Consider the following 25,325-nt stretch of genomic DNA (forward strand, 5'->3'; position numbering starts at 1 on the left):
TTACCTCCACAGTTTGACTTCACCTCCTGCCAGGGCGTCCTCTTCGTCATGCTCATGGTGCTGCTCTTCAGCGGGATCATCCTGGCCGTTCTCCTCCCCTTCCAATACGTAAGTGACCTCTTCCCTCTGCAGATCCCAGGTCGCTCCCATGGTGCCGCCGCTGCAGGGAGGATGTTCTTGTGCACGGGGTGAGATGGGGATGGCCCGTGGTGCAAACCACGATGCAGCTTGATTGCTAGCTGGCAGGGGCAACCTCTCTTATTTGGGCATGGGGGTTAAAGGTGGGTAAGGACCTCCCTCCCCACTTTGGCTGCTTCCTTGTCCTTCCAAACACCGGGCTAAGCTCATCCCTTGGAATAATTTGGATGCATCTCCCGCTGGAATCAACAGGTTCTGATCTCAGTTACAGCGGTGTCAGCCCAATGGTGTCACAGTGGATTGACACCAACGTAACCCAGATCAGAGTGACTCCGGGGGTACGTATGTGATCTGAGCAGCATTGCCTCTGGATGCAGCAAATATTTCCCTCTAGCTGCCCGTAAGTGGGTGTCTCCCTCTAGCTACCCATCAGTGTGTACCTAGGTGCCGACTCCGTGTGTGATCCGGGGCTGGAGCACCCACACAAAAATAGTGGGTGGTCAGCACCCACTGGCAGCCCCATGGGTCAGCACCTCCCCCTCCTGCCCTGCTCCTCCTGCCCACCGGTGCCCCCGCTGAACGGCTCCTCCCCCTCCCTTCCAGCGCCTTCTGCCCACCATGATCAGCTGTTCCGTGGCATGCAGGAGGCGCTGGGGGGAGGGGGAGGAACGCTGGCAGGAAGAGGCGGGGAGTGGGCAGAAAGAGGCGGGGAGAGGTGGGGGCTTGGAGGAAGGGGTGGAGTGGGAGCGGGGTCTGGGGCGGAGCACCCCTGGGATCTTAATAATCGGCACCTATGAGTGTGGATGTCACCTATGAGAAGTGTGGGGCATCTGGGCACAGCGAGGCTGGACAAACAAAGTGACGGCTCAGGGTGATAAATGGAGACTCTCAGTGAACTGGAACTCACAGTAATTTGCCCCTTTATCAGCATTTTCCAGCCGCTGGAGAGTTTCCACTGAGGATAAATTGCTGAATGAGAGCTCCCGCGGGGAGGGGGTGGGCGGAAGCTTGGAGATTGGGGGAGCCGTCACAATCAATCCTGTTAATAATCGAGGCCGCCAGGAAGTGCAAACAGCTGAGCCGCCAAACCTCCCGTGGGTCAGAAACAGCTGCCGAGCGGGCGAAGGCGAAGGCAGGTTGTCGCCCGGGGTGTCCTATCAGGGAGCAGCCGAGAGGGAAACAGTCCAACTTCCCACTCCGAAAAGGGCCGGGGGAAGAATTGCTCAGAGCCGCTGTCCATTGGTGGGGCTGATTGGTTCAAACCGACTGGGTGTAAGATTGGAAGCTCTGTGGGGCAGGGCCTATTTTATTGTTCTGCGGTTGTCCAGCGCCTAGCCCTGTGGTCTGTGACTGGTCCTGGTCTGTGACTTCAATGCATATAACAAGAATGAAAATAATTAATAACTCCCTGATGGCCAGTCCTGCAGTGCCCATTTCTCCTCCCCCCACGATCTGAGTAACTCCTCCTGAACTTCATGGAGTGACTCTGGACAAAGGTGTTTGTTGTTCCCGACCGACCTCCTGCTACGGGTGGCTAATGACTGAGTAGCAGCGACTTGAACTTCTTTGGGGGGAAAAATCCCACCCCCGCCTTGCTACTGCAGAGTTGAATAAACAGCCAAACCTTTTAAATCCAGGAGCGGAATATCCGCTTAGTGATTGTATTCAGAAAAAGCGAAAGTGCTGGCAGAGATAAGCTCAGGAAATTGCCCCATAGCTTGTTGAATACAAGCCGGGAATTGAAGGAGGTGATAGACAAGCCAGGTGCTCTGGGCAAATGTGGTTAATTGTATCTATCCCCATCCATGGGGCAGCAGTGTGCCTGAGTGGTGTGCGTACTAGACTGGGTCTCAAGAGACGTAGGTTCTATTCCTGCTACTGGCCTGCTGGGTGATCTTGGGCAAGTCACTTCCCCTCTCTGTGCTTCAGTTTCCCCATCTGTAAAATGGGGATAATGATCCGGACGTCCTTTGTAAAATGCTTTGAGATCTACAGATGAGAAGAGCTAGATTATTATTACACATCTAGTTTTCTTATCTAGTCCCATACACATCTATCTAGCTAATTTTCCTTCCTTTGCACCGAACCAGATTATGTCCTAGGGATTTTGGGGAGTGGCTGCCTGGAATATCTGGAGGTTCAGGTCTCCCCCCACGCCTCTAAAATCCTCTGAGCTGAATAAAGGTCCATTCCCTTATGTGTGGATGTCAGACATCAAAGATGGACATGGGGAACTAACTAGAAATGGCCCCAGTGCAGCATTTCAGACCGTCCAATGTTGAGCAGTGGCAACGTCCACATTGAAAACTAACCCTGTTGAAGGGCATCAAGACAGGGAGTTTCAAAGTAGCCTAAAGGAGTTAGGCGCCCGATGGGATTGAGGTGCCTAACTCCCTTAGGGTGTGCCTACACTGCAGTTGGAGGTGTGATTGAAGCATCTATAGACATACCTGAGCTAGCTTTAATCTAGCTAGTGCGCGAACCAATTGCAGTAACGCTGTGGCAGGACAGACTGCAGGGTGGGTGAGCTGAGTACAGACACACGGTCCCAGACTGCCCGGAACCCCATGCAGCCGTGGGTGCACTGGGGCCCGAGCTAGCTGGATTCAAGTTAGTTTGGGTCCGTCTGCGTATGTTGCAATCACTCTTGCGACTGCCGTGCGGACATTTTTGGAAACCCCAGCTCATGTGTTTAGTGTCCCTTTTGGATTAATGCCAGACAACCCTCCTCATTGGGCCCAAACCTCGGCCCTTTTGTGCCTTGCCTGGGGGTGGCACTGATCCTAGACTGACACTGGAGTAACCGATAATGAGATCTGGTCCAACTGAATGAAAGGATTTGTTCCTTCCTGGGAGATTGCGTTGGCCGAAAATGCTGACCTTTGCCCTGGTGGCACCGACGGGAAAGGTACCGGGGGTCCTGCCTCCCATTCTCCTGCTCTAATGACTGCACCACATTCCCCTCCCCGAGCTGGGAAGTTAAACCAGGAGTCCTGGCTCATAAATCAATTGCTCTAACCAGTCCAGCACACCCTGCCCTTAAAGCTTGGACTAGAACCCAGGAGTGCGTTCCCCATTAGCTGCTTTAACCACTGCACCGTGCTGCCCTCTCAAAACTGGGTGTAGAACCCACCGTTCCTTGCTCCCAGTTACATGCTTTAACCACCTTCCCGTCTCAAAGCTGGGAATGAAAGCCAGGAGTCCTGATGGCCAGTCCGCTGGTCTAACCACTGCACCAGGAGTCCAGAGGCCCAATCAGTGGCTCTGATCCTTGCTCTGTATTCTCCCCTCCCAAAGCAGGGAATAGAACTCAGAAATCCCAATGCTTAGGCCACTGTTCTAGCCACTAAAGTGCTGGCTACTGATTAACGTGTTCGAATAAAACCAGCAATATCCAAGGGCCACACGTGTGTGGCCAGTTCTTGGGGGATTATTGTCACGCTCACCTACCTCACCACCCTCCTGCCATCACCCCTCTGCCACATCTTCTGTCTCTTTCCACTCTGGTGGACGCTTCTGGCACGCGACGCTGTTCAGGTCCAACAAAGGTGTTTGTTGTTCCCGACCGACATCCTGCTACGGGTGGCTAATGATGGTGATTGATTGCAAAGGGGAGGAGTGGGGGTGCTGGCATCCCTGCCTTTGGCGTCTTGTTCTCCATCCAGGAGCTTTTATTTTGCAATTCTTCGTCCCTGAGTGCTCAACGGACACTGGGAAATGTTGATAAAGGAGGACGTTGCCCGGAGTCTGGCAGCCCCCATTATTCATTTTGGGGCCGCAGTTGTTTACCTGTATGCGACTGGGTCCTATTGGCTGTTCCAGGGCTCCCCACGCAGTTGGGCATGTTCCTTTAGGCTGGAGACGGCTGCATTCATAGAATCCTAGAATCTCAGGGTTGGAAGGGACCTCAGGAGGTCATCTAGTCCAACCCCCTGCTCAAAGCAGGACCAATCCCCAACTAAATCATCCCAGCCAGGGCTTTGTCAAGCCGGGCCTTAAAAACCTCTAAGGAAGGCGATTCCATCACCTCCCTAGGGAACCCATTCCAGTGCTTCACCACCCTCCTGGAGAAATAGTGTTTCCTAATATCCAACCTAGATCTCCCCCACTGCAACTTGAGACCATTACTCCTTGTTCTGTCATCTGCCACCACTGAGAACAGTCTAGCACCATCCTCTTTGAAACCCCCTTCAAGTAGTTGAAAGCTGCTATCAAATCCCCCCTCACTCTTCTCTTCTACAGACTAAACAATCCCAGTTCCCTCAGCCTCTCCTCATAACTCATGTGCTCCAGCCCCCCAATCATTTTTGTTGCCCTCCGCTGGACTCTTTCCAATTTCTCCACATCCTTCCTGTAGTGTGGGGCCCCAAACAGGACACCATACTCCAGACGAGGCCTCACCAATGTCGACTAGAGGGGAATAATCATCTTCGAGCACAGCTGATTTAAGCAACTGTCAGTACTGGCCTCTGAATGGAACCTGTTCTTTCTTGGAGGCCAAGTGCTTCCGCTCATGACTTGAGAACATGTAATGACTAAGGCCAGCATTTTCGAAAGGGGCGTCTGATGCGTAGTGTCTCAGTGTGAGATGCAATGGGTCTGCCATTCAGAACGGCAGAGCATTCGCCATGCCAGCAGATGTCAATGGCAGCCAGGGGCGTGCAGAAAGGGGGGGGCAAGCAGGGGCATCCCCAATAATCGTCAAGAGTACAGAACTCCTCCGGCCCTGGGGGTGGGGGGTAGAGGGGGAGAGTGAGCTTCTGCCAGGACAGTGGGGGGAGGGGATGGATGAGGGAAGAGCGAGCTCCTTTCAGGCCTGGGGGGTGGGAGAGAGATCCTGCCTCTGAAAGCAAGCCCCGTAGGGTGACCAGATGTCCCGATTTTAAAGGGACAGTCCCGATTTTGGGGTCTTTTTCTTACATAGGCTCCTATTACCCCCCACCCCCGTCCCGATTTTTCACATTTGCTGTCTGGTCACCCAAAATCCTGATCCACGTGGTCCCTTTGCTAACTGTAAGGCCTAGGTGTGTGTGAGATCATGCCACTTCTAAAGGGTCATTGTGATCCTTATGTGGTAGGCTCACATGCTCAGTGTGGTCTGGTGGATCATGTGCTATCTTAGGCAACAGGCGACCTCGGTTCTACTCCCATCTCTGCTACTGCCTTGCTGGGATACTGTGGGCCAGTGTCAGTGCCTACCCTGCTTTCCCTAGACTGTGTCCTCCATGGTGTGAGTCAAGCCCTCCCTTCTTGCTGGTTGGGTTTCTTCCTAAAGCTGACTGGTGCATTTGTCTATTTCCTGTAGGTGCCGTGGCTCCATGCCATATATGCCGTGCTGGGTGCGATTGTCTTTACTTTGGTAAGCGGCGCCGAATCCCAAGGAATGGGAGTTTGATTGATTGATTTGGCCGAGTTCAATCAGATAGCCTGTCCCTTGCAAGGCAAGACGAGCATGGGGAAGGAGAGAGAGGGGAATTGTACTGCAGGAGACCTTCCCCTTCAGGAGACCTTCATGTTCAAAGGTGGATGACGAATAGCAATCCATAGGATTATCTGGGCCTAGTCTCTAGTGTGCCTGTGTCTTTATCATCACATCAGGGCCGTGTCTGGCACGGCTGGTGGCCAGGGCCACCCAGAGGATTCAGGGGGCCTGGGGTCTTTGGCGGCGGAGGGCCCCCGCCGCCAAATTGCCGCCGAAGACCCGGAGCGGAAGAAGCTCCGGGGACCCGGGCCCTGTGAGAGTTTTCCGGGGCCCCCGGAGCGAGTGAAGGACCCTGCTCCAGGGCCCCCCAATTTGCAGGGCCCGGGGCAAATTGCTCCACTTGCTCCCCCCTCTGGGCGGCCCTGCTGGTGGTCCTGGTTTAAGGCCAGCCACGGTATGGAACAGCGGAGGGAGTGAGGTTCTTCGGCAGAGCTGGGAGAGCTTTGGCAGAGAGGTGTGTGTCTCTGGGCGTGAGGCGGTCAGGACCAGGGTGGGTAGGCAGCGAGGGAGAAACCTGCTGGTGACCGAGCAACCTGGGAGGAACTCTGTGGAGCTCCAGGAAGCAGAGACCTTCAGCGTGGAGAAAGATTTGTTTGGATATTGGATGGGAGTGGGAGGTACAGCGGGGCCTTCGTTACCTCGAAAGGGGATCGAACTTCTAAATGTCCTGGCCAGGGGAGACCCAGACAGAGACAGGCCACTGTGGGGCCAAGGAAGGAGTCACAAGGGAGCGCTGGAGGGAAGGGCCCTGTGCAGTCCTGCATCCTGCCCCAAGGTGAGGCCCATGACGAGGGCACTGGCAGAGCTGTGGGTGCTGGAAGCCCAAGACTAGAGTAGCAGGGTGTGGCATGGGGGCAGGATTGACATCACGTGGCAGAGCCATGTGTAGAATTTAGGACGGAGACAGCAGGCGGAGGGGGGTGCTCCATTGCAGCCCGGGGGTGTGTGTGCCAGAGCTGTGGGTCCCATGCAGAACTCCCTGCCCCCGCTCCCGAGGCCCCTATTCTTTTGGGTCAAAAATACTTGCTGTATTACACCAAAACCAAACACTGGGCCTGTACATGAGGGAGCTTCCAGACAGCTTATGCAGCAAGTGTTTCTCCAGAGCGTATTTTAGCGGAGTCGCGTTTGCTGTTCGGAAAGCAGGAAGCACCCGCCGGAGGAGCGTGCGGGGCCGCCCCAAATGGGGGGTCAGGAGGACACCCGCCTTGGGGCGAGGCGGAGCCCGCTGGGAATAACAGCAGTTGAGCAATTTGTTTAATAGCTAATAAAGTCAGTTATGAAGAACTCGGCTGTTTTACGATCACCTTGTAAAATGTGCCCAGGGTTAAATGGAATAGAACTGGCTCGTAAACGTAGACTGTCAGATCCTCAGTGGCTGAAGCCGATGGATCGGGCCTCTATGGACAATTATTATTTCTGTCCCAGAAGCCCTTAGGAGACCCAGACCCCATTGTGCTGGGCATTGCATCTTCACACACGCTGCCCCAAAGAGCACAGTGACACCAGGGAAGGCGCGGGGACGCGGCGAAGATTAATAGACAAGACAGACACAAGGTGGTAGGGGGAATTGGAGGCTCAGAGACCAGCCCACGGTCACACAGAGCCAGCAGTACCATTCAGGTCCCCTGATTCCCTATCTCCTAGACCGGGCCCCCCTCTGCACAGTTTGGCAAAGTCACCCAGTCACCGCGCCTGGAGGGGAAGGGTAGAATTCTTTATAGCTGTAGCGTGACTGCACCTGGAATGTTGTGCTGGGTTCAGGACAGCACGTTACCAGACAGGTATTTGCTCAAGTGGGAGGAAATGCAGAGAAGAACAACAGAAACAATCCCGGGGCTGGGGGAAGGGACTCGCAAGGAAGACTCAGGAGCGCTCCTTGGCCAAGCAGCGGCCAAGACGGGGCTGCGGGGGTGAGACGATGGAAGTCCCTGAAGGTAGTTATCACCAAGGAATTGCTGGGGGTGGGATATAACCGGGAGGAATGGGATGAAATTAAGAAAGGAGGTAACTTCAGCATAAGTTGCTTGACCACGAGACCAGTCCGGGTGTGGCGTTATCTCAGTCAACCTGTGGAACTCCTTGCCTGAGGAGGTTGTGAAGGCTAGGACTATAACAGGGTTTAAAAGAGAACTGGAAAAGAGGAGACTAAGGGGGGATATGATAGAGGTATATAAAATCATGAGTGATGTGGAGAAAGTAGATAAGGAAAAGTTATTTACTTATTCCCATAATACAAGAACTAGGGGTCACCAAATGAAATTAATAGGCAGCAGGTTTAAAACAAATAAAAGGATGTTCTTCTTCATACAGCGCACAGTCAACTTGTGGAACTCCTTGCCTGAGGAGGTTGTGAAGGCTAGGACTATAACAGCGTTTAAAAGAGAACTGGATAAATTCATGGAGGTTAAGTCCGTTAATGGCTATTAGCCAGGATGGGTAAGGAATGCTGTCCCTAGCCTCTGTTTGTCAGAGGGTGGAGATGGATGGCAGGAGAGAGATCACTTGATCATTACCTGTTAGGTTCACTCCCTCTGGGGCACCTGGCATTGGCCACTGTCGGTAGACAGGTTACTGGGCTAGATGGACCTTTGGTCTGACCCAGTACGGCCGTTCTTATGTTCTTATGTTATCTCCCCAGGGGACATGGCCAAAGCTCAGTGGGTTGGAACCTGCAAACTGGACAAGACAGAGCCCTTGTTTGTACGTGATGTGGCTCAGGGTTGTGCCACTGTGGTGAGAGAGGGCAGTCCTGCTGGGCGCAAAGGCAGAGGCACTAGCCCGATGGCCCGTGAGCTGCCCTGGGGTTATCAGAGAAATCCGTGGCAGAGGTGGAGCAGAGCCAGGCAAAAGTTTAGCCATAACCTGAAACTCAGGACAGGCTCGTAGAAACAGTTGCTGAAGGATTGCAAAGCTCGGGAGGTCATGAGTTTCAGGCGTGAGCCTGCAGGGTCCCTGGTTCTAGGCCCCCCTCACCCTTGTCCCACTGGAACATAGTGACCCTGATGCTTTCAGTCATTCCAGTCCCCTTCATCTGCATGTCACCTCATCTGCCGCTGGTACCAGACTCTAGCAAGGTGGATGGGCACTGGGGGTGGCGCTCAGGCAAAGAGCTTTAGCTGTGTAGTGACTGGCTGAAGCATAGCCTGGAAATTAAGATTGGGTTCTCAACTCCCAACCGGAGAGAACCCTCCCTCTTTATCTTTGGCTGGAATTGAATTACCCAGCGCTATGGGCAGGGCTGGAATGAAGCCAGTTCGGGTCACTGTTGTGACCTGTTTCCATGAGCCATACTGGCAGCTGCATCCTTAACAAACAGGGCATAATTCCTCCTGCATCTCCAACCGTTGTGGGAATAATTCAATGCACTGTGGGATAATGGGGTGGTAGCCTGGCCAAATCTCCTTTTGGAGTGTAGCAATATCTATCCATCCCCCTACACAAGTCATCCCGCAGGCCTGGGGAAGAGTAAGGACTAGAACCTAGGTCTCCTAAATTCCCATCCATGGCTTTGTCCAATGGGCCACACTGCCTCACCAGAATAAAGTTTTGAAGTGTTGTTGTGGGGTGTTAAACAGCAGCTGAGTTCCACCCAAGAACCAGCTGCATTTTAATAGTGGGTATAATTAAGCAATTCTCGTAACTGTTGATTGGGCTCCTTGGGGGTGAAAGGGGCCTGTGCCAAGGGGGATTAGGGGTTTGGAGCGGGTCCCATATGAGGAGAGATTAAAGAGGCTAGGACTTTTCAGCTTGGAAAAGAGGAGACTAAGGGGGGATATGATAGAGGTATATAAAATCATGAGCGAAATAAGGAAAAGTTATTTACTTGTTCCCATAATATAAGAACTAGGGGCCACCAAATGAAATTAATGGGCAGCAGGTTTAAAACAAATAAAAGGAAGTTCTTCTTCACACAGTGCACAGTCAACTTGTGGAACTCTTTGCCAGAGGAAGTTGTGAAGGTTAGGACTATAACAGGGTTTAAAAGAGAACTGGATAAATTCATGAGGTTAAGTCCATTAATGGCTATTAGCCAGGATGGGTAAGGAATGGTGTCCCTAGCCTCTGTTTGTCAGAGGGTGGAGATAGATGGCAGGAGAGAGATCACTTGATCACTACCTGTTAGGTTCAGTCCCTCTGGGACACCTGGCATTGGCCACTGTCGGTAGACAGGATACTGGGCTAGACGGACCTTTGGTCTGACCCAGTACGGCCGTTCTTATGTTCTTATGTTCAAACATGCGATGCATTGCCTGATCCTCTTTGAGGGTCTGTTTTCCCTCTCTCTCCCCCCAGTTCCTGGCATTTGACACGCAGCTGCTGATGGGGAACCGCCGGTACTCACTGAGCCCAGAGGAATACATCTTTGGAGCCCTCAATATCTACCTGGACATCGTCTACATCTTCTCCTTCTTCCTCCAGCTCTTCGGCTCCAGCCGGGAGTAAGCGCAGTGAGAAAGCGTCTGTCCTCGCTCGGCGAAGCAGAAAAATGTTAAAAAAAACGAAAAAAAAACAAAAAAAGAGGGGGAAAATATAGCCAACCTTTCTGGTCCCTTTGCCAGCTCCATTCCATCTACTGAGAAACCCCCCTGGTTCCTTCTGCAGCTTGTACATATGCTGTTAACACTTTGTGACCCAGAAAGCAAACTGGGGTGGAAATGCTAGGTTTCCTCCCACCCCCTGAAATCAAACCAGAGCAGGGTCGGTAGTGCCGGCAGGGCAGCAGTCTGGGCTCTCCCATTTGCAAAGGTCACTAGGGTTCCTCATCTGGCTTCGGCACTTTATTGCATGTAGGCACGTTACCGTGTGTGCTACTGAGATGCAAAGCCCGGCTGTGAAAGGGAAAAAGATGGGGGTTGGGAATTTGCTGGGGTTCTGGCAGGAGAACCAGCAGCTGGACAAAAGAAGGGAGTAGATTAGGGTTCCAGGACTGCCTAGGTATCCACCTTCCCTCCTCTCTCCCGCCTCCATGCATAATCTGAGTCATGGGATTGCAGTAGAGACGCAGCCCAGAAGCGAAGGGCGCCTCTTGGCAGTCCCGCTAGCAGTCATCCACCTGGTGCGAGAAGAGCGGCTCTCCATCGGGGAAGCCCCCTAAGAGACATCCCCAGCACCCTCCAGGCCTGCCCGTGTCTCCTTTCTACCAGACCACAAAACCGAGAACACCCTTTCCTCCCATAATGCCTCCCAGGCCAGGGTGATCACTGATGTGGGACTCACTTACCTAGCCAGCTGCCTCAGGGGATGAGTAGACTGGAGCTGTCTAAGGTATGGGCCCCAGGTGGGATTGCAAACAGGTGTCAAGGGGTCATGATAACAACCTGCCCATTCCATATCACTAAATATGGAGGGAGGGTAGGTCCCAGCTAGATGGAAAAGGTTGAGAAGCACCAGCCTATGGAAAGCCAGGATCCCTGTGGCCATGGGGAAGATGGTGAGATTGAACAAAGACCCTAGGGACTCATATGGACTCATTAGTGCCCTACAGTAATGGCTTCGAACTCTAGATGCTCCGTCGTGCAGTGCGTCCGGGGTCACCACCACCACAAATGCAGTTGTATTGCTTGGTGAGCATGCCCAGCTTGGAAGGGCAGAGAGGTGTCTGCATCACACCCCGGCGGTACTGCCCGGATGCCTCCTATGCGTGCTCCCCAGCTGCGGGCGCTGGAGAGGTCTTCTTTCTAATCACAGGAGAGCATCACGTCCACCAGCAGGGTTGGGTGGCATTAATACTGTTGAACAAGATTCCCTGACCCCGCCCTCCTCCATCGCAGCAATGCAGCAGAAGTCTCCTCCTCCTGAGGCAACTTCTGAGATGCTGAAACTACGGAGTTTGTAAACACTGACGTCACGTGAGTCACCCAAGAACGGGGTGCCAGCTGCAGGCACCCTGAAGGTGGATCTCCATGCAATTGCCAGGCCTGCTACCTGTCAGCTGGCACGAAGCATGAAGAACCAGGTGTTTCTCGCACTACCCTTTGCTGGTGAGCAGATGTTTCGTCACCTCTCCACGGAAGACACTTAGTACTCAAGGAAAAATAGCTGACCTGCGGCCTGCCGCCAAGGAGGCAGAGTCTGATCAGATCAGCAGGGACAGAACCAAATGAAGGAAGAGTTGTGTCGCGGTTGGACAAAATACCGACATCCCCATTTAAAAAAGTCCATTCTACCAACATGAATAACGTGGCAGAGGAGCTGATCTAGGGTTATCCTGCCCCATTGCTGCGCCTTCAGGGGAACCCGGTGCAGTTCTGAAGAAGGAAACTAAGGGCTACACCCAGGGGTACCCAAGAAATACCCACGTCATTTAGTGAGGGCTACCCAGGTGGCATTCCGAGAAACCACTTGGAATAGAGTGCCAGGTCTTAGCGCCCTTGTGCCAGGTTGTAGGACCCTGAGGACAAAAAACAGCTGTCCTGCTGACTCATCCTGGCAGCCAGATCAGGTGGATCCTATTAGCGCCAACCCAGGATATAAAAGGGATTTTCGAGAGTCTCCCTGAGACAGAGAAAGCACTGGGGTCAGGGACAGAGGCGGTCCTTCAGGGAGCAGTCGCAGAAACAGCAAAACTCAGGAGCAAGCGCCGGTGACACGTTTCTATTTGTTGTTATTGAACTTAACAGTAGAGGGGGCCCTAGGAAAAAAGGGTAAGTTTGGGCTCAAGCCTGGGTGTGTGAGGAGAAAAGGGGGAATGCCCATGCTGCTGACACAGAGTATCACCCTGAGAAATGCCCACTATCCAGGTGGATCGCTGAGGACCACCCAAGAACCGCCCAGGTGGGGCTCTCTCTCACAGAACTATCCTGAGCTCATGCTATGAAACACCAGATAGTGAAAGCAGCCCCTTTGCTATTCAACTATTCGAGCCCTCGTTTTCAGCTCCCCTGCCCTCCGAGTGGGGCTGCCTTTGGACGCCTCGGAGTGCACCAGTATCTTTCCATCTTCGCCCTGTTAATATCCCCCATTTGGAAATCAACCGGCTAATTAACTGCAGGGCCCCAGGCTAAGATAAGATAAGAGGCATTTAACTCTTATTTAAAAGGCGATCCTTCCCCCTGATACGGCCCTTTATCTGAAATCTCCCTGGGAAGACCAAGGCATGTGCGTCAGTGGGTTGCTTCTAGCCATTCCAACCCGCTGGAGGGGGAACCCGTGCCAAGCTCTCCATACTGTGCATTCCTTCTCCGCTGCTCTCCGGCTTCCCAGGTGTGTACACACCTTCTACACGTGCCTCGGCCCCACGCTGAGCAAAGCAGAGGAAAGTTACTGTGCACAGGGTTGTAGGAAGTCAATCTCAGGCTCCTTTCCTGCGCCTCTGCTGATCTCCCCGTGTTCAGAGATAATCCTGCTCTTCCCACACCCCCTTTCCCTTCCGGTTCCTTATTGCCTGATCCAACTGCATCACTTTTGTACGCATTCGGGACACGGCGCGGACACTCAGAGACCAGGGGGACGGGCGTCTGCGGAAGGCCTCATCGAGAGGGACTTGGAGATGCTGCAAAGTGCAGCCCCTCTGAACTTCGCAGCGAGAATGGGGGAGAGTTGACGGTGTCATTGTGGCTTTACACCAGTGGTGGCAGAGAACAGGATTTGGCCCCTCTGGGTTGTGTGTCGACATGTCTAGTGTACTCTACATCTGCAATTGTAGCCATGCGCTTAGTCCTCCTGCCTTGAGTGCAGGGGACTGGACTAGATTTCCAGTTCTATGATTCTATGTCAGTTGGAGGTGTGGTTGCAGCTCGGGTAGGCGTACCTCCGCTGGCTTGAATCTAGCTAGCAGGGTTAACAATAGCAGTGAAGTCACAGCAGGGTGGACCCCGCCATGGGCTAGCAGTGTGAGTACGTACCCTGGGTTCCAGGTGGGCAGAACAGCCCGTGCTGCTGGGTTACCGCTGTTTTTAGCTGTACGCGGTAGTTGAGGGCAGGCCTACCTGCCCCCATTACAGTATAGACTAATGCTGGGTGAGGATCCTGAGAGATCTGCCGGCAGAAAGTGGCAGCTGTTTCCTCAAGTTATCCTTCTTGGTAATAATAATTAGCACTTAACATCTTCAAAGCTTTTTACAAACATATAGGCCAAAATCGTCAGCCGTGGCCAGAGAGTTTTATTATCATTATTTCTGTTGCAATAGCTTCTGGAGCCCCGCTCACAGATCAGGACCCTATTGCTCATGGAAGCTTAAGATGCTAAGAGTTTGATTCCCTTGCGTTCTGGGGAGATCAAAACAGCAGACGAGATCAAGTACTGGCTGCAGAAGCTTTCCAAGCCAGGCCCCAGTTCACCAGGGCCCTGCGTCACGAGTCTTCATTGACACCAGTGCAAAGTGGGCACGAATCACAGGTGTAAATGGTGACATGTGGTGTGGATTTAGCAGAGAAGCAGGCCTGAATGCTACAAGGTGAAAGGAGACAGCTGGGTTCATACCGGTCCCGGCACAATTTGCTTCCCAACATATTTGCCCTGCCTGTCTCCTTGAGAATGAGTGACAACCCCTAATCCACAGATTCATTTATATATGAAATTCCTATGGCCTTCAAAGGAAGCCAATAGGCTGTTATATATTGTAGCAAATCCACGATCACATTGGCTCTTCCTTGCTGTTGCTGCACAGCACGCTGTGGCCATTTAGAACTTCACGGCGACAGTAGGGATAGAACATGGATCTTTCTAATCCAAAAGCCCAACCCCCCTGGGCTAAAGGAGAATCTCCATTAGCTGCTGGCAGTATAGGACCTATGACACACAGTTGAATTCTTTTTCTATCTCGTAGAGTGCGGTGGTGCGCATATATATTAGTTGGGTCAGTGCAATATGTTGCACAGGATACTGCAACCCTTAAAACAATACAGAGAGGAGGGTGGAGGAAGGGAAATAAGTGCCCTGACCAAGAAAATTATTGAGCACTTGGAAATGGGGGACAGATGCAATTGCAGGGGAGAAATTGTCTGGATATCCCCCTCCCCCATTCCCTAGTCGAACCCTCTCTGCAAGGATCTTAGCATAAACTGAAATCACAGTTTCCCTCATTATCTAACCCCCCAGAGAGCTACTGCAGAGAAGGGCAAATGCTTCCCTCTGCACCTACGCCAGGGCTGATTTTCGAGGTGTTAGCAACCTCCTGAGTTGCAGTCTTCCAGCCTGAGAAGGACCCGGATCTGGATACTCATATACGTTAGGGAAAAGTCCAGCTCCAGGTCCAAACTTTGCAGCTGCCTCCTGTCTCTACAATGGGTTGAATCAGAACCCGGAATCCAAATACCGCCTGGATTTGGGGAGAAATTTGGATCTGGCTCCAGGTCCAAACTTTGCCCCCTCTCTCTACAAGCGGCTTGATCCAAAGGCCAGGTATACTTTGGGAGAAGTCCAGATCCGGATCCCCGCTTGGCCCTATCTCTTCTGCAGTGTGGAGTGATTCACCTTTCACTGCCAAGGCCTGAGTTGCAGCTACTGCTCCAGGTCCCCCTGTTTCCCAGTGGAAAGCACCTGCATGGCACCTGCTAGTCTCTCTCCAGGGGGAAACAATTACACCAGAATAGCTTGCTGCCCCTTTGTGTTTCTTGGTGGAATTGCAGGGGCTCCCATCCTTGCATGTCCTGTCTGGTCCGGTCGCTGCTGCTGCTTCGCCTCCTCTGTGGGTTGCAGCCAATCCAGCTCTCCACGCAAGATCCTGTTCCCCGTTGAAGCCAGCAGCAAAAGTCCCTGGTGCTCAGATACAACAGGGATGAGGAACGCATTAGCACTGAGAGAGACGAAGTCTCTGTCGGTTTCAGTGACGCAGGATAGGGGCCCTAAGGGAGACCCATCAGAGGGCAAGGGCTGGGTTTTCCCTAGGTGGGCTTGGGTGATGCGGGATTGTTTGTCTCCATCCACACAGCTCCCCTTGTTATGTACTTGTTCTCGAGCCTCGAAATCCCAGCTCCACCTGTGACCAGCGCACTCCTCCCTCCTTCCATTCCTTTGATTTCGTTGTAAATAATTTTTTTTTTGTATTTTCTCTGGACATTGCTAATAAATTGTTGCAAAACTGGGAGGATCCTTGTTTTTCTTTTTGACGGAGGCTAGGGTGGAAGCAGAACAACATACAGCAGGCTTTGTAGATTAGATTTTTTTTTTAAAGGCCAGAAAGAACCTTTAGATTATAGATTCGAAGGTCATAAGGGACCACTGTGATCATCTAGTCTGACCTCCTGTATAAAACAGGCCAGATGATTTCATCTATTTACTGCGGGATTGCGCTGAGTAATTTGTGTTTGACTAAAGCATCTCTTCCCAGAAAGGCATCTAGGCTTGATTCGAAAACTTCAAGAGATGGAGAATCCACCTCGACTGTTAGTGGCTTTTGCCCAATAATCACCCTCAGAGTTAAAACAAAGCGTGCCTTATTTCTCATTTGAATTTGTTGGGCTTTAACTTCCAGCCATTGGTTCCTGTCCTGCCTTTCTCTGCTAGACTAAAGAGCTCTTTGGCAGCTGATATTTTCTCCCCCTGAAGCATAGGCACCGGTTTCCTCCGGGCCCGGGGGGTACTCAACCCCCCGCTCAACCCCAGGCCCCGCCCCTTTTCCCAAGCCCCCACGCTCCCCGCCTCTTCGTGCCCTGCCCGCGTCCCACCGCTTCTAGCCCAGTTCTGCCTCCTCCCCCCAGCATGCCCCATCCCCCACTCCTCCCCCTCACTCTCAGAGCCTCCTGCACGCCGCGAAACAGCTGATCCTGGTAGGCAGTAGGCACTGGGAGGGAGGGGGAGGTGCTGATCAGCGGGGCAGCAGGCGGGCAGGAGGCACGGGTGGGAGGGGGGAGCTGGCTGCCAGTGGGTGCTAAGCACCCACTAATTTTTTCTGTGGGTGCTCCAGCGCCGGAGCACCCATGAAGTCGGTGCCTATGTCCGGAAGGTACGAATACACTAACCAAGTCGCCTCTTCTTTTGGATAATCTAAATTGCACTCATCCATAGGTGCCAACTTTCCCTGGCGCTGGTGGGTGCTCGCGCCCCCCTGGCCCCACCCCGACTCCACCCTTTCCCCGCTCCCATTCCAACCCCTTCCCCAAAGTCCCCGCCCCAACGCCACCCCCTCCACGCCCCTATTGGACCCCTTCCCCAAATCCCCGTCCTGGCCCCACTTCTTCCCCGAGCGTGCCGCGTTCCCCCTTCTCCCCACTCCCTCCCAGCGCTTGCTGCGCGAATCAGCTGTTTCGCGGTGCAAGCGCTGAGAGCCAGAGGGGAAAAGCGGGCACGCGGTGCGCCCAGGGGAGGAGGCACAGCGGAGGCGGAGGTGAGCTGGGACGGGGGGGGCGGGGAGCTGCCGGTGGGTGCTAAGCACCCACCAATTTTTCCCCGTGTGGTGCTCCAGCCCCGGAGCACCCATGGAGTCAGCGCCTATGAGCTCATATATATATATAATTTTATTCTCACAGCTAAATGACTGATCAAGTATTATTATTTTATCAACTACAGTTGGTTAATAACAGTAAAAGCATCCTGTTGGATTGGTTAATAGTTAAATCACACTGTCTTTGAATATCAAGTGCTGCAAACAGGGGCAGCTCTATGTATTTTGCCGCCCCAAGCACGGCAGTCAGGCGGCTTTCGGCGGCGCGCCTGTGGGAGGTCCACTGGTCCCGCGGCTTCGACGTACCCGCCGCCGAATTGCCGCCAAAGCCGCGGGACCGGCGGCCCTCCCACAGGCATGCCGCCGAAGGCTGCCTGACTGCCGCCCTCACAGCGACTGGCAGGCTGCCCTCCGCGGCTTGCTGCCCCAGGCACGCGCTTGGTGCGCTGGTGCCTGGAGCCGCCGCTGCCTGCAAGTTGCTGCAGGAGACTTTAAACAGCCACTTGCGGCTCTCAAGCCTCAGTCTAAGTAACAGAGGTATATATATATATATTGCAGTTATTAAATGTGAAACCTATCATGGGACAGAATTCCTAGAAAAGTAACTGACCTGGGTCATTGCCATATAAGCATCAGTCCATCCATTACCATATAGAAGAGGGATAATTAGGAACCCTCAATGGTGAAGCCTGTTGTGATCCTCAACAGAGTAAATTGCGGATGACTCAGGCTGCTTTCGACACGGTGTTTAATTAGCTCGGTTTCACCCTGGTTGTGCCAACGCAATATATAATAGCCGTTGATTCTCAGTGAGGGGAGGTGCGTGCCTGGGCTCAAAGGAACTGCCATCTGGGATCAAAGCAGTGGTAGGATCCTACGTCTGACAGAGGCCAGTATCAGCTGGTGGAAGAAATCTTAACATGTGAGTTAAGGGGTACCCTGTCTACTGGATTACAGGGTACACCCTGAAGCATGAGGGCTTATATCGCTGTGCACGGAGGGGTGTAGTACCCCTAGAAGGCCTGGTATGGAGCGGACAGCCAAGAGAGCTCGGGTGCAGTCAAGGAGCCCCTGGCTCTGGGCTATATAAACTGGAAAAGGAAGCTAAGCAAGGGAGGAGGGACTAGGAACCATGCTGGCTGCTATAGGGTCTGGTCACTAGCCTGGTCAGTAGTCTGGCCTGGGCCCTCGTGACTTTGTTCAGAGAAGTTTGGTTGCTTCAACTCAAGGCTCTGTGGTAAGGACCGTGTGATCTGGGTTGAGCGGCTCCTCCCTTGACGTGAGGCCGAAGGGAAAGGGAGAAAGCCTGCCTGTTCAGTTTGTTAAACATAAAGGTACGGCTCCACTGTAATTAGACACCCGTGGCTGGCCCGTGCCAGCTGACTTGGGCTAGGAGCTTTTTCACTGCAGGGTAGACGTTCGGGCTGTAGGACCTTGTGAGGTGGACGTGTCCCAGAACTCAGACTTGCAGCCCCAGCCAGAATGTCTACACTGCAAATAAACAGCTCCTTACCACAAGCCCAGTGAGCAAGTCAGCTGGCACAGGCCAGCCACGTTTTTAATTGCAGTGTAGACGTACCCTAAGAGAACTAGGAACTTTGCTAGCCGGGGTTGGTTCACAGGCCTTCTTAAAGGGGACATGTTTTTTTTTTTTTTTTTTGTTCATTTGGTTTTTCCCTCCCCTTTCTCAGATTCTGTATACGCTTCCCCATTTTTATTTACTCCTATTCAGTATAACAGCAGATGGTCTCATTGGCCACAGAATTCTCCAAACCGTCTCGAATCCTGCTTTGCTTTAGTTCACAATATCTTAGGCCGGTGGTTTTCAACCAGGGGGTACATGTACCCCCGTGGGTACACTGAAGTCTTCCAGGGGGGACATCAACGCATCTAGATATTTGCCTAGTTTTACAACAGGTGACATAAAATGCACTAGTGAAGTCAGTACAAACTAAAATTTCATAGAGACTTGTTTATACTGCTCTATATACTACACACTGAAATGGAAGGAAATGAATTGGAATATAAATATTGGACTATTTTCTAATGCTATGGTAAAAATGAGAAAGTCAGCAATTGTTCAGTACTAGTGCGAGATGACACTTTTGTATTTTGATGTCTGATTTTGTAGGCAAGTCGTTTTTAAGTGAGGTGAAACTTGGGGGTACGCAAGACAAATCAGACTCCTGAAAGGGGTACAGGAGTCTGGAAAGGTTGCGGCCAATGAGTTCCACTGGCGAATTGAAAAGAATTCCTTAAATGCACATAGCACTTTTCATCTCAGAGGATCCAAACCCCAAAGTCACTTTCCCCGGCCTCTGAAATGCAGCTGCCTGGGGGTGGTGGAAGATAGCTGCAGTCTAAATAGCACAGCAGTGCGAGATAGAAAATGAGAACAATATGGAATCCAGCTGAAACTAAAGGAGAAAAGGCATGGAAGTGTAACGCCAACAGACGCTGGTCGTCATCAGGTGGGATTGAACCTGGGATCTCTGGAGCTTAGTGCATGAGCCTCTACTGCATGAGCTAAAAGCCTGGCTGTTAAGCAGACACATTAATTGCTCTCTTTAAGTGGTCTTGATGCCACTAGATGAGGCACAACACCACACCCAGGGGGTGTGAGGGTTACATATGCAGGATGGAATTACCAGCATTGCCATTTGGCTAAGGCACAATAATACCAACATGCAGCTAGCGATAATTCACTGATTAACTGAACCAGTCCTGGGGAGTTAGCCCTGAGAAGAAAGGCAGATCCTGGGGGATTTGAGAGAAGCTGACTGAGTTGAGCAGGAGAATATTCCATTCGAATAACTTGATGCCACTTGTTAATTCTGGATTTATTGTGGTTAATACAACAGGAGCATCTACACGCCCTAACCAGGTTTGATTCCCCTGTTTGTCACTTGCCTCACCCCCATGTTGAGATTGTATGGGCTAGATGATTTAATAGGGCTTTACCACTCCAATCTGTGATGCTAGTGTGCTTAACATTCCCGTAACAGACGAATTTAAGCATGCATTATACTCAGGGGTTAGTTCTGATTTGGGAAGTTGGTGATACGCTACTCAAGCTCGAGAAGGTTTTCTTTGCTGCCTGTTCCAATGCCCCCTATAGCCACTGGGGCCCAGACCCTCAAAGCAGGTATTTAGATTCCTAACTGTGGTTGCATTCAGTGAGAATTAGGCACCTAAATCGTCATTGGATCAGGTTTATAGGGACCTGAAACCCTTGGATGGTGTGGGAACACTTTGTGGTTTCCCCTAACCCTCTTCCCCTATGTGATGGGGCATCTGCCTCACACTGGCCCATAAGGGATTAATAGAGCCCTAGGGAGGCTGCGCAGGAGGCAGCCAATTACAGACGGGCTGCGAGAAGCAACCAATCAGGGCCAGGCAGGCCCATATAAGAAGGACTGCAGGCTAGAGCAGCTTCAGTTGCTCCCTGGAGCTTGAGGAGGGAGGACTGGTGGCCTTGCAGGAGGAAGAAAGCTAGCACCTTGGCCAGAGCAGTGCTGGGCAGGATCAGGGGAGTGAGAGCGAACTCCTGGCTGGCTGCTAAGACTGGCATAGAGAGGCCCGGAGATAAGAGCAGAGAAGGTGCTAGGGCTGCGGGGAAGTGGCCCTGGGAAGTAGACTGAGAGGTTGGAGGGGACACAGAGCATGGCTGCCATGGGCTGGGATCTGGAGTAGTGCATGGGCCTGGGTCCCCTCCCCTCACCCCTGAGGAAGTGGCTGGCCCGTTGGACTGTGGTACTGTCCCCCAGAAGAGGACACCAAGGTCCTTGGAGCGACACAGGTCCAGAAGCAGAAGTGATGGCGGGCGAGACACCACCGAGAGCCGGCGTACCGACCTGTGAAGCTGATCCGTAAGATGACCAGCGGGAGGCACTAACATGGTGAGTCCCACCTGGTCACACCCAACACACACTCCCATTGGAAGCGGGATGTGGAAAAATGAGCCACAACTTGCAGGAGGCTGCATCGGCTTTCCCCGCTGCTGACCCACAAATGTCAGGAGCTCTAGCTATGTGGTATATAACTTAGCACTGCATGATATCTGGTTATTACAATGCTCTAAATGGCTGTGGCCAGGGAAATATTATATGTTATAATATAAGAATATAAGAATGGCCGTACTGGGTCAGACCAAAGGTTCACCAGCCCAGTTTCCTGTCTACCGACAGTGGCCAATGCCAGGTGCCCCAGAGAGAGTGAACCTAATAGGTAATGATCAAGTGATCTCTCTCCTGCCATCCATCTCCACCCTCTGACAAACAGAGGCTAGGGACACCATTCCTTACCCATCCTGGCTAATAGCCATTAACGGACTTAACCTCCATGAATTTATCCAGTTTTTTTTAAACCCTGTTATAGTCCTAGCCTTCACAACCTCCTCAGGCAAGGAGTTCCACAAGTTAAATATATAAAGATCATATATCGTTATTTGTTTGTAGAAATTCCTAGAAAAGCAACTGACCTGCGTCATTGCCATATAAACATCATTCTAGCCATTAACATTTATCTAGGAGGGATAATTAGGAACTCTCTGTGGTGAATCATGTAACAATCCTCAACAGAATAAATTGCTGATGACTCGGGCTGCTTTCAACACCTGGCCTCTTGAGTGGCAGTGTTTAATTAGCTCAGTTTCACCCTTGTTGTGCAACCATTAGGTATAACAGCAGGTAATTCTCAGGGAGGGTGGGTGACCTGGCTCATGGGAACTGCCGTCTGGGATCAAAGCAGTGGCAGAATCTTATGTCTGACAGTAGCCAGTGTACCAGCTGCTTCAGAGGAAGTTGCAAGAAACCCTAACATGTGAGTTAGGGTGTCTACAGGGGTGGGTTCTTCCTAGCCCCCTCAGTTAGAGGTTGATTTATGCCCTGAAGCATGAGGGCTTATAGCTTATATCACCATGTGATGGGGTGTACTATCCCTAAAAGATACAGTCTGGAGCTGATCGCCCAGACAGCTGGACCACAATCAAGGAGCCCCTCGCTCTGCCCTGGGGGCTGGGTTATATAAACAGGAAAAAGGAAGTTGAGCAAGGGAGGCGGGACTAGGACAATAAAGGCACTAGGGCCGAGGTCAGGCTAGTGATCTGAGGGGGGTTGCACCCTATAGTGATCACTAGCCTGACCTCGGCCCTAGTGCCTTTGTTGTTCAGAGTAGAAGTTTGGTTGCTCTGACTCAAGGCTCTGCGGTAAGAGCTGTATGATCTGGGTTCAGTGGCTCCTCCCCCGACCTGGAAAGGGAAAAGGGAGAGCCTGTCTGTGCACTTTGTTTAATAATAAGGGCCAGAGGTGAAAGTAAGCTGTTCTGTTCCGGCGTGCCGGCAAGAGCCAATATGCCATGCCAGACTGGACTGGCTTCCGCAGCGGTGATTTAAAGGGCCCGGAGCTCCAGCTGCTGTGGAGAGCCCCGGGCCATTTAAAGTGCTGCCGGAGCTCTGGCAGCCAGGCTCGGGCGGTGATTTAAAGGGCCCGGAGCTCCAGCTGCTGTGGAGAGCCCCGGGCCATTTAAAGTGCTGCCGGAGCTCTGGCAGCCAGGCTCGGGTGGTGATTTAAAGGGCCTGGAGATCCACGGTGGCCAGAGCCCTGGGCCCTTTAATTCGGCCCTGAGCCCTGGAGCTCCCAGCCGCCTCTGCAGTTGGTAGCTCCGAGGTGATTTAAAGGCCCTGAGGCTCCCAGCCACAGCCGGAGCCCCAGGGCCTTTAAATCTTGAAAGGCCCCGCCTCTTCCGGTTGAGCCCCGCCTCTTCCGGTTGAACCACACCCCCGCTCAGGACTCCAGCATACCGGTAAGTCCTTTAAGTTACTTTCACCCCTGATAAGGGCTGAATGTACACTGGAAATGTACAGTGACACAGCGACATCAGTAATGCAAAAAATCCACGCCCCTTTAGAGACGTAGATATGCCGGTGTAGACAGCGCTTGGTCAACGGAAAGAATTCTTTCCTTTGAACTAACTACCATCTCTTGGGGAGGTGGATTAATTACAGGGACAGGAGAACCCCTTCCGTAGCTGTAGTGAATGTCTACACTCAAGCACTACAGTGGCACAGCTTTAGTTTTAAGAGAACTAGGAATTGCGCTGGCTGGGGTTGGTTAGGAGGCCTTCTTAAAGGGGATACGTTGGTTTCTTTTGCAACTTCGTTTCGGCCTCACCTCTCTCGGATCCTCTACACACGTCCACGTTTTTATTGCCTCCTGCGTATTACAACTGTGGATGTTCTCATTTTCCAGAGCGTTTTCCAAACCTTTTCAAATCCTGCTCTTGTTCTCAGTCACAGATGGGCCATAAGCCATTGTAGGCAATCACATCCTAGCATTGGCTCTGTAAACTTATCAAGTTCAGTCTTAAAACAAGTTAGGTTTTTGCTCCTCTTGGAAGGCTGTTCCAGAACTTCACTCCTGCTTGGTTGCTGACGTGAGGCCCAGTGAGCAGAGCAAGGCCTAGTTGCATAGTGAACTCTAGTCATCAAAGTGAGATTTAGACCCAGATTTTAATTTCAGAAGTATTTAGGCACCTAACTCTCCCTGAAATTGATGGGAGTTATGTGCTTAAGTACCTTTGCGGATCTGGGTCCGCACATCTGGAGTGAGGCCTAGACACCAGAGCAAGGCCCAGTTGCCATATTGCCAACGTCAAATGCTCAAAATGAATGAGCCAGACCCCCCAAAACATCATGAGATTGGCTTAAACTAATGAGATTTTTTTTCAAGAATATTAAGTTTGGGGTTCTACCTCTTCGACTCCTGGTTTCTGAGCCTTTAGGCTGCACTCTACATTTCCAAGCTTTTCTCTACAACCATGAGGACTAGAAAGTTACTGTTTTATTTGAAATGAAAGTTGAGATTCTGCGCAGTCTCTTGAGGCTGGGAGCTGGGGCTTTAAGAAATTCACCAAAAATCACAAGACCCATGATAACATTGTGAGAGTTGGCAACCGTGCAGTTGCCATAATAAGACCAAAGTAAGACTTTACGGTCACCTGAGTGAGCCCCAGCTATCCGATTGAGACCTAGTAGCTAGAGTAAAGTCTAACAGAGGAGTACACATAACTTAGATAGGTCTTCTGGCTGCTCGATTTATCTGAAATCTGGGCCCCCAGTGACTTTTGAATCAGAGGGATACAAAAAATATGATCAATAACTTAAAACTAGATCAAGAAGAATTTGTTTTGGTGAATTTACTATTACTTTTTCAAGGCATTGAAACACTTCATTAGTTCAGGTCGAATTTGGTGATTTCAGCTGAAATTTTTTTTGGAAATGACAACCATTTTGACAGTTAGTGTCAAAACAACTTTTTCAGGTTGGAAAAAAATGTTGATTTGAATCAACATTTGAAACGCTTTGTTTGACCCGCATGAATTTTTTTTGCAGTTTTTTCGTTTAGTTGAGGAAAATAGAAAATTCTGCTTTGCTTTAAAATGAACTACATTTTCCCACCAGATGTTTTTGTTTTGCCACTGAAGCAAGAAATCAATTATTTGCTCAGCTCTTCCGAAACCTTTAGAAGTTGCCCATACTAACTTTCCTCTAAAATCCCGAATGCGACATCAACGAACACAGTGGTTCTCAAACTCTTTTTTTCGCGGACCACTTGAAAATTGCTGAGGGTCTTGGTGGACCACTTAATGATCTTTCCAAATGTTGTTTGTACCATTAGCTAACTATGGTAAAGCACTTTGGATAAAAGCATGATATAAAAAAACCCTTAATAATAATAAACTTTTTTGTTCTACAAATAAAAGCACACAACTCATATTTTTAATATCAGTAGCCTTACCTTTCTAATGCGATGAATGTGCCCTCTCTCCCCGCACTGTGGGAGCCCCTGAGCTGGGACTGGGAAGGAGGGCCATTTCTCCCTGACAGCCACAGCCCTGGAGCTGGGGAAAGTCACCTCTTTCTCTGGCCACCACCAGGAGCGCTGCCAGCTTCTCTGCCGCCCTAGGTGGCGGAAGGTCCCGCCCCGAAACGCCGCCCCCCACAGAGGCGGCGGAAGGTTCCGCCGCCGAAATACCGCCGTGGTCGCCGCCCCCCAAATTGTAGTGTCCTAGGCGACCGCCTAGGTCACCTAATGGGTTGCGCCGGCCCTGGCCACCACAGCCCTGCACATCCCAAATTCCCCCTGTCCCCTCCCACTTACCCCCTATTCGCCCCCCAAGGCCACCACCTCACCTTATATGTACATCTTCTCCAGGGTCCAGGCATCTAATTAGTGGAGCAATGCCTGTGTGGCTCCACTAATTAGGTGGGTGGCCCTTCATTCTCTTGTGTGCGACAGCCCAGGCACACACCTTAGAGGGAACTATCCGCAGACCACCTGAATGGAGCTCTGGTCCGCGGACCACAGTTCGAGACCCTC

The 25,325-nt window shown here is 51.7% G+C and overlaps 1 protein-coding gene across 2 annotated transcripts in view; it reads left to right on the top strand.

The window, feature by feature from the left end:
- The window catches only part of FAIM2 (Fas apoptotic inhibitory molecule 2), a 63,970-nt gene that overhangs the window by 26,442 nt on the left and 12,203 nt on the right, over positions 1–25,325 (top strand). Inside the window, exons 10-12 of one of the 2 annotated variants that reach the window (XM_054012769.1) lie at positions 13–108; positions 5,444–5,497; positions 9,917–10,062. In XM_054012769.1, coding sequence (XP_053868744.1) covers positions 13–108; positions 5,444–5,497; positions 9,917–10,062 — 296 coding nt within the window. Of the gene's footprint in view, positions 1–12; positions 109–5,443; positions 5,498–9,916; positions 15,650–25,325 lie in introns of those variants that run through there. The other variant, XM_054012770.1, reaches the window with a different exon arrangement.

This window comes from Malaclemys terrapin, chromosome 23 (genome assembly GCF_027887155.1).
Source record: "Malaclemys terrapin pileata isolate rMalTer1 chromosome 23, rMalTer1.hap1, whole genome shotgun sequence".
In the NCBI taxonomy this organism is placed as follows: Eukaryota; Metazoa; Chordata; order Testudines; family Emydidae; genus Malaclemys; species Malaclemys terrapin.